This window comes from Actinia tenebrosa, unplaced genomic scaffold (assembly GCF_029948245.1).
Source record: "Actinia tenebrosa isolate PJP-AT-01 unplaced genomic scaffold, QUT_ActTen_1.0 PGA_scaffold13__45_contigs__length_12533684, whole genome shotgun sequence".
NCBI lineage: Eukaryota > Metazoa > Cnidaria > Anthozoa > Actiniaria > Actiniidae > Actinia > Actinia tenebrosa.
This window is the reverse complement of record NW_028292573.1, coordinates 10,874,772-10,887,942: the sequence shown is the minus strand read 5'-3', so window position 1 is coordinate 10,887,942 and position 13,171 is coordinate 10,874,772. Positions and strand designations below refer to the sequence as shown.

At 44.2% G+C, this 13,171-nt stretch overlaps 1 protein-coding gene across 1 annotated transcript; it reads left to right on the top strand.

Annotated features, from left to right (window-relative positions):
- The first annotated feature begins 7,996 nt into the window (after nucleotides 1–7,996).
- Nucleotides 7,997–9,601, top strand: LOC148911832 (uncharacterized). Its single transcript, XM_089028766.1, has one exon. The coding sequence runs from the start codon at nucleotides 7,997–7,999 to the stop codon at nucleotides 9,599–9,601; it is 1,605 nt and encodes a 534-aa protein (XP_088884892.1).
- The last annotated feature ends 3,570 nt before the right edge of the window (nucleotides 9,602–13,171 follow it).

The following is a 13,171-nucleotide window of genomic DNA, read 5'->3' as shown; positions in this document are numbered from 1 at the left end:
CCTTGCTGGTTATGGGTTCGGCGTCCTTATATCTGCTTGCGATATCCACTACGGTCAAAGCGTACCTATAGGTCTTTTTTCTCACCTTGTCGTGCGGTAAGAAAAGCAAATCCGCCTGATGAACTTCATTAGGGGTATTTACGGTAAAGCTGGGCCTGGGAATGTACTTAGGCACGGGAAGATAAACCTGCCAGAGGGTTTGTTTTCTTAGCCAGTTCTTAGCCGTTTCTTCTGATACCCTGGCCGCGGTCGCGAGTTTCTTGATGGCCGACGCTCCTTTCCAATAGCCTTCGGGCCCATAGTAAATCCTTTTAAGTTTGTCCTCTACGCGGCCCATTATATGAATTCCAAAACAAGATTGATCTTACGTCCGTTAAAATCCACCGTCTTTCCGTCCACCTTAATGGTGATGTTTATGCTTTCTACCAAATTAGACAAATCATAGCTTAAAGAAATGGGAGTGTATTCTACCAGGTCAAATGGATTACCCTTAGGTAGGAATTTGGACATAAGAGAAGACTTTTCTCCATTGTTGTAACTATGGACTAAATCGCAATAGACTTCGTAAGAGGATGCGACTTTCCATTTCACAGGTATGGCTGTGTTGGTAATCGTCTTGCCTGAGGCACATAATAAAGATCCCAATGGGTCAGACTTTCCAAAAGTCATTGAATAATTTGACATATTATGTTTGAGGGTCATTTCGTGCGGCAATCCTGTGGTGAGAGTATAACCGTGTTTTGCTAATTCCTTGGCCAGTGTGATTGGTGTATAATGTCCATCGGGCAGCAATACGGCTTGATAGTTAGATCCTCCTGTATGCTCAGTGACTATGCTCCTAATCAGGTTATACCAAGAATTGTACAAAGAGCAACTTATGAGCCGAACCTTATGGGCTTTAATGGGGGGATTCAAGTAAGTGGTAAAGTTATTCTTGTCGCTTTCCAAAAAGACGATCATTATATTAGATACGCCAAGGCCACGCCTCCCGCCAGCCCTGCGACTCCTACAAAGACCAATTCATTGTCTTTTTGTTTCTTAGAAGGCTGGTAGTAATTCTTGAACTGAGGCTTTCTCATTCTAAAGTCGGGGTGCGCCTGCGCATAGAGCTTAAAGGCGTAGTCTGCGTTTTCGAAGTTCTTATCCGCCTGCATTTTGTCTTGGTAGTTCTTATCCAACCAATCCCTGTAAGCTTGTCTTTTTTCATTCCAAGCTGCCACGTCTCGCTGATATTTCTCCAGCGCTAAGTCGTGCCTCTTCCTCTCAGCGTTAGATTCTGCGTTTCTATCACCGCTAACTAATTTATCCAGATATCTACCACCATAATTAGCCCCTGTAAATGCTAAAGCTGCAATAACTCCACCTGCGACTAAGCTAACCATTATATGTTAGGCAGGTACTTTTCCTTCCGTAGGTAATCCTTTAGCATGATAGCCCCGCCTACGGCAGCGGTCATTTTAGCAAAATTAGCGAAGCTCTTGCTTGGGTCTTCAGTAAAGTCTTCTTTGAGCACTTTCTTACCCACCCAACCAATACCCGCAACGATGGAAGTAATAATAGCTGCTTCTTCAACAGTTTTCAACAACGCGGTCGACATTATATTACAAAGCGAGAAGGTTATTCCATTTCAGGGATCTTACTTTTTCTAACCTCCACGGGCGCGTGATATGTTGCGGCCTCCCACTTTACTTTTGGCTTCGTAGCCCGCCATTGTAAGTAGAGGCTGCCTGCTGCTATAGCAACTCCTAACGCGCCAATGACGTAGCCGGGATTCCAAAAGGATCCCTCTTCTTTTTCCTCCACCTTTTCTTCTTTTTTGGCTTTGTTCTTCTTGTTCATCTCCAGCGAGCTTCTTCCCCGCGGCAACTCTGCCTGGAGATTTAGCCTTGGTAATCTTCTGCTCGGGCTGCTCTGCCTTCGACTCTGGTTCACTCATTTATATCTAAGGACTTGAAGGACTTGATAAGTACTTGAGAATGACTTAAGGATGACTTGACAATGACTTGACTAAGTACTTGACAATGACTTAAGGACGACTTGACTAAGTACTTGAGAATGACTTAAGGACGACTTGACTAAGTACTTGACAACGACTTGACTAAGTACTTGAGGCGACTTGACTAAGTACTTAAGGATAACTTGACTAAGTACTTGAGGCGACTTGATCAGGTACCTCAGTAAGTGCTGCCTGGAAGACCTTTTCGACTTCTCTGTCCTTCTTGAAGTCCTTCCAAGATGTTCCGAAGGAACCTAGTACCTCCTTCAAGTCGACATGCTGAGCTACGTGCAAAGCCACAGAGGCGACTGCCATTAACTTACCGCACTTCAAAGACAACCAGCCGCAGGTTATCTTAAGTTCTTGGGCGATGACATAGTCCTCGCTTATGTCCTTCCGCAGTTGCTCCACGTCGTCTATGGGCAGTGCAAGTCCGAGGAGTTTGGTGGCCAGCTTGATAGCGGAGTCTGCTACGGCGTCCGTGGTCTTACTTGCAAGGGCAGCCTCATACCTCTTATGGAACTTCTTGACTTCATCTTCTGACAACTTATTAACCTGCTCATGGGTAAGTTCCTTGCCTATCATTTCTTTGCACTTCCCAGAAGACACAAGGATGTTAAGTTGTTCCTTGAGGTTACTTTCATCTAGCTGCGTGGGGACTTCATCTATCAACTGCTCAATGTCCATATATGTTAATGGAATACGGAAACCTCAAAGAGAAGATCATTTTGGAATGTTGGTGCGTCTTTAAATGCCGCATGTATTCGTGTAACTGTTCCTTGGATATCTCACCGCCGTAGTCGCTTAAGATGGTTTCCAGGTCACTCCGGCTCGGAGTATAAAATACGACAAGTGAACCTATGTTTTCCCTGAAGGGCTTAGAGACGCTGGTAAGCTGCTGCGAGAGCAACCAAACGCTGATATTGTCATGCCTACCGCTGAAGGCGAGTTTAACGAGCTCGGAAGTGCGTCTTTTTACGTCGTCCCCGCAGGCAATGTCATCCAATATGAGGAGTGTCTGCGTATCTTTAGGGAATTGCTTGTGCCAAAACTTCAAATGGCTGGATAACTCGTTAGGGTCTAAGATATCTACAAAGAAGTCGTCATCTTCCACTCCGATGCCCGTCCAAGTGCGGTTATTCACGTAGGTGGGGCAAAGCAGCACGATGTAGTCGAAACGGTATCTAAAGGGTCCTAATAGCTGCTCTACCACGAACTGGGTCTTTCCGCAGCCGGTGGGTCCTACTATCAGAGCGTTACAAGGAATATGGTTCGGATCCATTATATATACGATGGACCCAGTGGAAGCAGTAAGAAGGATTGCCGCCGACGCAAAAGATAAAAGAGACACCATAGAAATGCAAAGGGAGGAGATCGATCGGCTGCGGGAGCGCGTGCAGGAATTGTATGATGAAATGTGCGGTCTGAAGCGCGCGGAAAGGTTTGGTGCCTTGTTGACGATGGCCGGTTGGGTAAAAGAAAGCGTTAAGGACTTTATGCGATATCCGCTGTAGAGCTGTTTAAAAGACACCTCAGAATGTTAAGTATAAGGTTGTTAAATTGTTAAGGATGTTACTTCTAAGAAAAAAAGATGTCTTAGAATGTTAAAGATAAGGTTGTTATATTGTTAAAGACATATGCATGCTGCTTTAAAAGATGTCTTAGAATGTTAAGTGTATGGTTGTTAAATTGTTAAAGATATACGTATGAGTCATTTAAAAGATGTCTTAGAATGTTAAGTGTATGGTTGTTAAATTGTTAAAGATATACGTATGAGTCATTTAAAAGATGTCTTAGAATGTTAAAGATAAGGTTGTTATATTGTTAAAGACATATGCATGCTGCTTTAAAAGATGTCTTAGAATGTTAAGTGTATGGTTGTTAAATTGTTAAAGATATACGTATGAGTCATTTAAAAGACACCTTAGAATGTTAACTATAAGGTTGTTAAGGATGTCTTGCATGTTACTTCTAAAAGACACCTAAGAATGTTAAGTATAAGGTTGTTAAATTGTTAAAGATATACTGCGTGTGCTGTTTAAAAGACACCTTAGAATGTTAACTATAAGGTTGTTAAGGATGTCTTGCATGTTACTTCTAAAAGACACTTCAGAATGTCGAGTATAAGGTTGTTAAATTGTCAAGGACTATTATTTCTTCTTTTAAGAAAATATACCTAAGGATAAGGATATTTCTTTTCTTAAAAAAAAAAAGAAGAGATAATAGTCTTTAACAATATGATAACCTTATCTTTAACATTCTGAAGTGTCTTTTAAAGCAGCACGTGCAGACATACTTAACAATTTAACAACCTTATACTTAACATTCTAAGACATCTTTTAAATGACTCATACGTATATCCTTAACAATATAACAACCTTATCTTTAACATTCTGAAGTGTCTTTTAAAGCAGCATACGTATATCCTTGACAATATAACAACCTTATCTTTAACATTCTAAGACATCTTTTTTCTTAGAAGTAACATCCTTAACAATTTAACAACCTTATACTTAACATTCTGAGGTGTCTTTTAAAGCAGCATGCAGACATCCTTAACAATATGATAACCTTATCTTTAACATTATGAAGTGCCTTTTAAACGCAGCTGTATGCTCCCGTAGACCTGTTTTAAAAGACACTGCAGAACGTTAACAATAAAGTTAAAAATACGTTATATTGTGCTTAAGGTACACTTAAGTATAAATGAACTGTTCAATGTGTAAAAAGGTGTTCAGCACCAAACAAAGACTACAATACCACGTTCGTCGTGGCGTTTGCACAAAGAAACCAATTAGTAAAGTTTGTAAGGATTGTGGTAAAGAATTCAGCACCGTTCAAAAGATGCGACAACATCAAGACAAACGCATTTGTGGGCTTTGCAAGGGCTGTAATAAGGAATTTCCTAACACCTCCGAGCACCTGAAAAGGGGCGTCTGTGAACAAAGCAGACAGTGTAGTTTCTGTAATAAGATACTAAGCAGTCGTCAACGTTTACAGACGCATCGGAAAACACACGAAGTCAACTATCGGTTTCTCTTTGGGAGCTACGACTTAGAAGGCGTGGATTGCTACCAATGTGCGGATATGATGAGTCGCTGCCCGCATAAAGAGGATTACTTAAGGAATCGCATAGATTACCATAAGAAGATAGTCCGTACTTACCCCTCTTTCGAACGCGCAGAAGGCGTTCCGTGGACTAAAAGGGAGTATTGGAGGCAAGAGTGCGATCGTTGTGGTTGCGTCAGAGAAGAGGAACATATCTTCAACTGCCTCAACAAATAAACGTCCTTAACAATATAACAACCTTATACTCAACATTCTGAGACCCTTTTAGAATGGGGTTTGCGCAAAGAGTCTCAAACCCCATTCTTATTTTTATTATTAAGAATAATGAATAAAAATAAAGACCCCTTTAAAGGTATATGGTAGCCTACTTTGTGGCGATTCCTAATCGCCCTTTCAATATATGGACTGTATTACGTGCGAACTACCAGCTGATTGCATTACGCCCACTCCTGCACCGCGTAAAAAATACACCTGCCTTCATTGCGGCAAGGTATTTCTTGAAGGATCCCATTGGTGCTCCGCGGAGCAGCGGACTTTAGCAGACATTACGAATGCAGAGGACTCTCAGGCTCCCAATTAACCACGTCAAATACCCACCTGCCATCCTTTTTACCATGGCTCATGACATGGGTAACGTCCTGCCCTTCGATGGCGTACCTTATCCTATCGGGCGCCCAAAGGGTGTATGTTCTTTTTTTATTCTTTAAGACCAAACGCAGGCGGTCCAAGTCTTCAAAGACCACATAATTCTTTATCTCGTAAATCTCCCCCACCACCAAATCCCTCCAGTGCGTTTGTATGAACTTTAACTCGTTAAATTTATCCTTGTCCATATATTCTATGAAATATCTTTAAGTGTGTTGCCAAAGTCTCCGAGGTTTTAAAGCCCTTACAACACCACCTGCAGGGAATTCGTAGGTGTTCAGCATACGCAGTGATCTCCCTGCAAATGACATCGTAGTCGCTGCTTACGAGCACCTTATAGCCGTTTTCTTCATACCTCTGTAAGAGCAGTTGCTGATCCTCAGATAACCTGCCATTGCCTTTCGGGGTCTTTAGCTCTATGCAGAATCCACAGTAATGTGTGTGCGCATTCAAGATCATTAAGTCGGGTTGACCGCGTTGATATCCTTTCTGCCAGCACTTTATACGTTTGCCGTCTGAATCCTGCAGTTCACCTAGACCAGGGGCTATGAGCATTTGGGGGTAAAACTTGCGGATGTAGTCCACTACCTTTTTATGTAGGTCAAATTCATTTTCTATTTTGAATACCAACTTGTTTGGACCGTCAAAGCGCCTTTCATACTTACCTGTTTTCCTTAGCGCGGGTAGGACTTCTTCGAAGACCCAATCGCGAAACTTAACGGCTTGGGGTAACTTAGAGCTAAATATCAGTTCATACAAACCTGGCTCAGATATGAACACAGAATGTGGGTGCATAGAAGCGCCCTGTTTTAGGGCCCTTCCTAACTCACTCGACCTTTTCTGGTATTTCTCAGAAACGTGCTCCCTGATTGCGTTTCTCGTTTTTTCATATCCTGATGCAGCTGCCACCTCTTTTCCCTTAAAGTACAAAGTTTCGCCTTGCACTATGCATTGCAGTTTCGTACCGTTGTTTTCAAATATTTGCAGCATTGTATATCTAAGAAATATTTTAACCTTAATATGCAACACTTTTAAGTTGGTTCATTTCCACGCTCAGTTGCGCGTCTGAGACGACGAAGACGTAGCAGTTTATCTTGTCGCTGTCGCCGGCACTGGTGTTCTTGGTGCGCTTGATCTCCAATGTTATGCCATCCTGGGTGTTTACCAACCGCAGACCCTGGCCATGTAGGTCTTCGTCGTTAATGGTGCGCATATCAATCCACAGTGCATATTTGTCCTTAAAGAATTCCTCAGGACTAATTTGGTCGCCAAACTTACGCATTGCCTCCCTGTACACGTCTGCGGGCTTTATTCCCTGCGAGTAGACCTTGTTTGGGACTCCGTTGATATTCACGCCGACGTTAGTAATGTTGGGGTTGTGGAACGCTTCGGAGTCGCGCTTACCGGCTTCGTAGGGTTTGGCAAACACCAACATTAACCCCGTGAGACTTCTTCGGGGGAGGTTAATACTTTGGTTGATAACCTCATCCGTCTTATCCAAGAAGCTGAACGTCTTATACATCACTACGTGGTCGTATAAGAATGCCTTTCCGGCGCTGTATTCCATGCCAGCGCTACGGGCCAGCTCTTCGCTGTAAACGGTTTCGTACTGTAATTCTAGATTAGTGATAGAATAGGGATCAACAGCCCCGCTAATTGCGCTGTCCATGCCTCCAATGACGTTCGTAGTGTCCGCCAAGGTTACTTCAAACTGTAACTCGGATAACTGCCTTGGGTAATACACGCCATGGTTCGTAATTACTTCAAAGTCCAAAGGGATAACGTATTTGGTACCGTACGCAGTTACTACCCTTGTTGCGTCTGCTACTGCGGTTGCTCCACTGGAGTCCGTAGGCGCGGGGTTAGTGTCGCTGCGAAGCTTACGAAGGATAACGCTTCCGATTCCCTGCTCTATCTTTTGTGCACGGTCAAAGGCCGTCAACCATAAATCTTTGTACGTGGTGTACAGATCGTACCTATTTAAGTCTAAGAGGGATTCCCCGGCAAACTTGATTCTCATCTTAGAGACGAGGTTCCTACCCACATTATTGACGGTATAGCGCTTGTCCTTGGTGCTTGGTTGTATTGCTAGGTCAAACCTTAACGCCAGGGTGCCAGGAACCAATACTAGGTTATCCGTTAGGCGGGGAACGCCCACATACAGCGTTTCTCCAGGTTTAGCGCTGCTGGGCGTGAATGTGACCCGATGAAAGGTGCGTTCTGCTTTCAGTCCGCCAACCTGCTTAGGTAATACGTTGGGATTTAACTTTGAGCTTATCATATATAATGGAAGTAGAAGGAACGGATTTTGATCCCCTTGCCGAAGAAGGTCAAGTTGATATTAATGACGAAGAATATGAAACCCTGCTTCCTGATGACAATGTAGACCCCCGAGGCCTTTTTGATAAATTGCTGAACAAGTATGGCGTCAGGGCCCGCGATGCTATGCGTTCCTTAAGAGATAAATTCAAGTCTAAGAACCCCCACACGCCCATTCCAGAATACTTACAAATGGAATCCCTTGGCGTGCGGTCGGACTTAATGGCGGACCTCATCGAGGACCTAAGGGAGCGATACCCAAGCCTAAACCTGGCTCTTTTGGACTTCCAAATAGGAGACAAAGGGCAGGTTCAAGTTAGAGAATCGGGTAGGGAAAAATGGTATAACCTGTATCAAAGGAAGAATTCCCACCTGCTTAACAACCAGCTTCCAAAAGGAGTCACAAATGCGCTGGGAACGCCCAACTTGACGATGCTAAGCACTTTGACTCAAGAGGAAACAAAAGTTGCTCAAAGGGCCTTTATTAGAGGTATTTCGAACCCTGGCTACAAAGATGCCCTCAGATCCGCAATCAGACTGCAAGAGGAGCGCCAGGAAAAACTCAACCAATTAGAGACCGTCAAAGAGGAAAAAAGCAAACAACTTGAAGAACTTCCAAAAGATAGCGACGCGACTGGAGGCTTAATGAGATACTTAGAGAAAATAAGGGCTGAAAGGGAAGCACTTAAGAATGAAATACAGGAAAATAACATAACCATCGATGACCTTACGCGACAACTTGATGACGTAACCAAGGAAGAAGGCGGTCTTACTAGTCGCTTCGAAGCCGTCCAAGAGGAAAACCAAGCATTGCAGGAACGTATAAGAGAATTGGAAGACGAATTCATTAAACAAAATGAACTAACTACTAAAAGCCATGCCGACGAAATCGTAGACTTTAGGAATAGACTTTCTAAGGCGTTGGACGAAAAAAGCGACGCAAGGAATCAGCTAAGGGCTGCTTTGAATGAAGCGGCGGGAAAAGACACGGAACTACAGCGCTTAGGACAAGAATTAATGGAGTCTGTTGACAGAGAAAGGCAATTGATGGTGGACAAGGCAGTGGCGGAGGAACAAATACGGCAACTTCGACAGGCCGTCGAAGACTTGGAGTACGAAATAGATCGACAGCGAGTAATAATCGAAGATCAAACTCGCCCTGAAGAAGAAAGGGAGGCAGCCCAAAAGGAAGTAGAAACCCTTCAGGAAAGACTGGCGGAATTACAAACGCAAATAGAAGGTAAGGAAAAGGAGCTGGGGCTTACCACCAAGGAAAAGATAAAAAGAGCCCTTTTGAAATATGGCGTTCCGCTGGCATTTGCGGTCGCTATTTCGAGCGTAGTAGGAGTCATCCTTAGCACACTTAAGGCTACGGGCGCGGGCGTAAAGAAATTAGGCAATGGGCTGACGGACTTGGGAAAAAAGATGGCAGCCGGCTTGCCTGGGCTGCTGGGTTCGGTTGTTTCCTTGGCACTTAGGGCCGGCGGAGAACTGTTGAAGTTCGTGGGGAATAACATTTGGATCTTGGTCGTCGCTATTGGAGTGGTACTCCTGAAGAAGATGAAGGGTTAATCTTATCCTCGTGTATTACTGGTGGCTTATCGTCGTCGGGCGCCCGAGGCGTTCTCGACTGGGGATAAGTAAAGATAGTATTCGCGCCGCCTTGATAATGCGGAACTAGCGGCAGCACACTCATGGTGCTAATGGGCTTATGATTCCAAGTGGCATCCGTCGAAGGGGCATCAGTCGGGGCGGCATTTATCCGAACGCGACCCAGCTTCCCGGCATCGGCGCCCGACGTAATCTTATCACTGGGGCGAATCTGTAACTTCGCATATTGACAATTAGCTATCATGTGAAAAGTTACGGGCGTCAAATCTTCTGGGGTACTTCCGTTGGCCTCAAATGAGAAATGAACTGGGTTCCTATTGTTGTCTTTTTTTCTGTAAGGCTGTAATGGTCGGTTACTCTCATCAACGATCCTAAACCCAACATTACACGACCACCCCGTCGAAGTACTAATAGTACACATGATTAATCCCAGGCCTCCAACCTTTACCCACAGCCCGGTATCAAACCATTTATCATTCACGTAGTCCTTCTCCTCCAAGTAATGAAGGAACCAATCTTCCTTCGCATGTGGATTCATATACTTCAGCAAACATAGTTTGCTTCTAGAGACTAAGCACCGTAAGAGTGCTGATGCTCTTGTGATTATAAACGTAATCTCTTTGATCCTCTATGCTATTTACCGTGACCTTTCCCGTATCGTCTACGCGTATTTGCAGCTTTACCTTCCCGTGGCAATCGGCAACCATGTGTAAAGTCCAAACGGAATGATTTTCAAGGCTGCTGGGGTTGGGCTCTACGGAAAAATGCGCAGGCTCCCTGTTGTTTGTCTTACTTCTCATAGGCTGCAGTACGCCATTGTCATCGCAGAAACGAAAGCCTACGTTGGCGTGACTGCTCGTGCCAATGCAAATACTACAAAGGATTAATTTCTTCCCTGAGTAGTTCAAATTCACGGACATGCCCGTGACATCAACCCAAGCCGCCTGGGTGTATTTTTTCTCGCCTGTGTAAGTCGTATAGACACAATCTACTCCAGCTACGTAGGGGTTGTTCATCGCCATATATAATAGCTCAGACCAATGCTTGCAGCTGCTAGACCGGCTTTTAGTAAGTTATGGTCATATTCCTCGGTAACCTTCTTTACTGGTTTCTTTGGTGGCTTTTCTACATGCGCCTTCTTTGATGGTTTTTCTACCTCTTTTTTTGGTTTCTCTACGAAGTGAGTAATGCCCTTGGTCATGTCAGAGTTCACGTCATTCATCCCAAACTTCATATCCTTAGTAGCTCGCTGCAGCTTGTTGTTATAACCCACAACGGAATTGGTGTTAATAACCAAATTACTTGGCATTAACCAACAACCAGGCGACAAAGCGTAATCCAGTCGCACTTTAGACTGCTGCACCGCTAATTGATATCTCTGCACCGACTTGGATATGTCATTTTCTGTTATTGCAGACTCAAACAGGGTTAGGAATTCTTCTTGTGTTTCCCGCGAAGCACCTTGGAATCCAACGATGGGGCTGCGGGTATTTACCTGCGCTCCTAAGATGCAGTACACGAATGCTTCAATGCTGCGGTTAATCCTGGCTAGGTTTCTTAGACCTTTTCCTTTCATTAACACGAACGGATCCCAAGTGCCGGGGTAGTTCGTTTGAATTCTAGTAATTAATGAATTATTACCCTTATTACCACCCATATCACCGAACTCTAACTCATTACTTGGGTATTCCTGATGTCCGTAGTCAGCCGGCTTCTCACCATTGGCACCCCAAACGTAAACTATACCCAGCCCATGCGTCTTACCCTCCTTATAACGAAAGTCTTTTTGCTGTGGTTTGAACTCATTAATTAACCTTTCCAGGGCTGCGGCGTCATATCGGTTATTCATTGGATTAAATGCTCCATCTCCTGGTAGGGGTGCGTTAAGCTCCTTCAACAACCTCCTTACCGTAAAGGCAACGTGAAACTGCATAATTGGAATGTGAAACATGTCCGCGGCAACACCACAACCTTTAGTGGCAGCCCAAATAGCAAAGTCTAACTGCTGCGGCCAATACCGCATATTGGGCCCTGCTAACCATTCCCTGGCCTCTTTACCCGACGTATGCTTCAACATCGTATTCTTATAGATATTTCTTAGTATTACGTTAAATGATTGTTTACCTACTGAAATCTTCAGGTGCGTTACCAGCTTTTCGAAGTTGTTTACACCACCTTCAGCATCGTAAAATGGGTAATCTTCCGTGGTTAACAATAAGTTTATAGGAAAATTAGGTGCTTTATGCTCGGGTTTTGGTGGCCTTTCTTTATGAACGGGGCGTACAATCGTCAATCGCTGCACCTGATCACCTACTTGCTCCAAGTCCGCATTGCTGTACATCCTAGAGCCGTTATAGTAAATCCCATCGGGTCTTCTTTCAAACTTACTAGGGTCTGCATGCGGAAACATCTTCCTAAATGCTCTCCAGTTGGCATAATCCCGGTTGTCGTGATGTGGCTGCTCCTCTATGTTATTCCCAAAAGCGTCGTACATTAGTATATAATGGATGTTATACCTTCAGCACCTCAGTTGTACCCAGATGTTCCCACCATAGGTCCTACAGAATTAAACGCCGAGAACTTTCGTCTGAATAAAGCGAACTTAATACTGGCTTACTTGGAAGGGCAAGCGAAACACTACGAAGAGGTCAGGAAAAAGTACGCCAGAGCCCGAAGCATACTACATAAAATCGCGATAACTTCCGGCTCCATGTCCGTGGCGTTAACAGGCACTGGCGTTGCTACTTCGCTTACCGGGCCTGGAATAGTCGTTGGCGTTCCTTTAGCCAGCGTTGGAGCCGTCTGCGGCATCGTTTCCGCTGTTACGACAGGCATTATAAAGCAACTGTCCGGTAAGATATCCAAGCACGACACTCATATAGCCCTAGCAAGAGCAAAGGCTAACACCATCGCCGACTTGGTGTCTCAGGCTCTGCGGGACCGCCGCATAGACGACACGGAGTTTTCTTTGATCCTCGCGGAGGAAAAGAAATACGGGGAGCTAAAGTCGGGTAATAAAAAAACCATCGTGAAAGATCTTTCCGAGGAATCTCGCAAAAAGATCTACCAGGAGGCAAAAGAGGAGCTCCAAAGAAAACTCGCTCAGTAGACATCTGCTTTGAAAAGAACGTAGGGGGATTTAGACTGCACATTTCATCTTCTCGGAATCCATTCTAATAGGGGGTGGTTGGGGTCTATTTTGTAAAATATTTCGTAAATTACGTCGGGGTAATAAGGAATATCCTTATCCAGCCGACAGAATAACCACTCGGCCCTTTGCATATCTGGGACATGAGGAATACGCCTACCGGTAATTTCAGACAAAAGATAGGGAATAGCTTTGTAATATTTCCCTAGCTTTAATTTTTTCAATGTCTTTCGTAGACTTTGTGGGGTTGGCTCTTCTAAGTGGTCTATGATTTTCTGCCTTACTTCATCGTCTAAATATATCGGATGTAAACCTTGGATATGACTCATCCAGTCCCTGAAGTATTTTAATCTCTTATATGGCGTTTTCTTACGACCTCCATT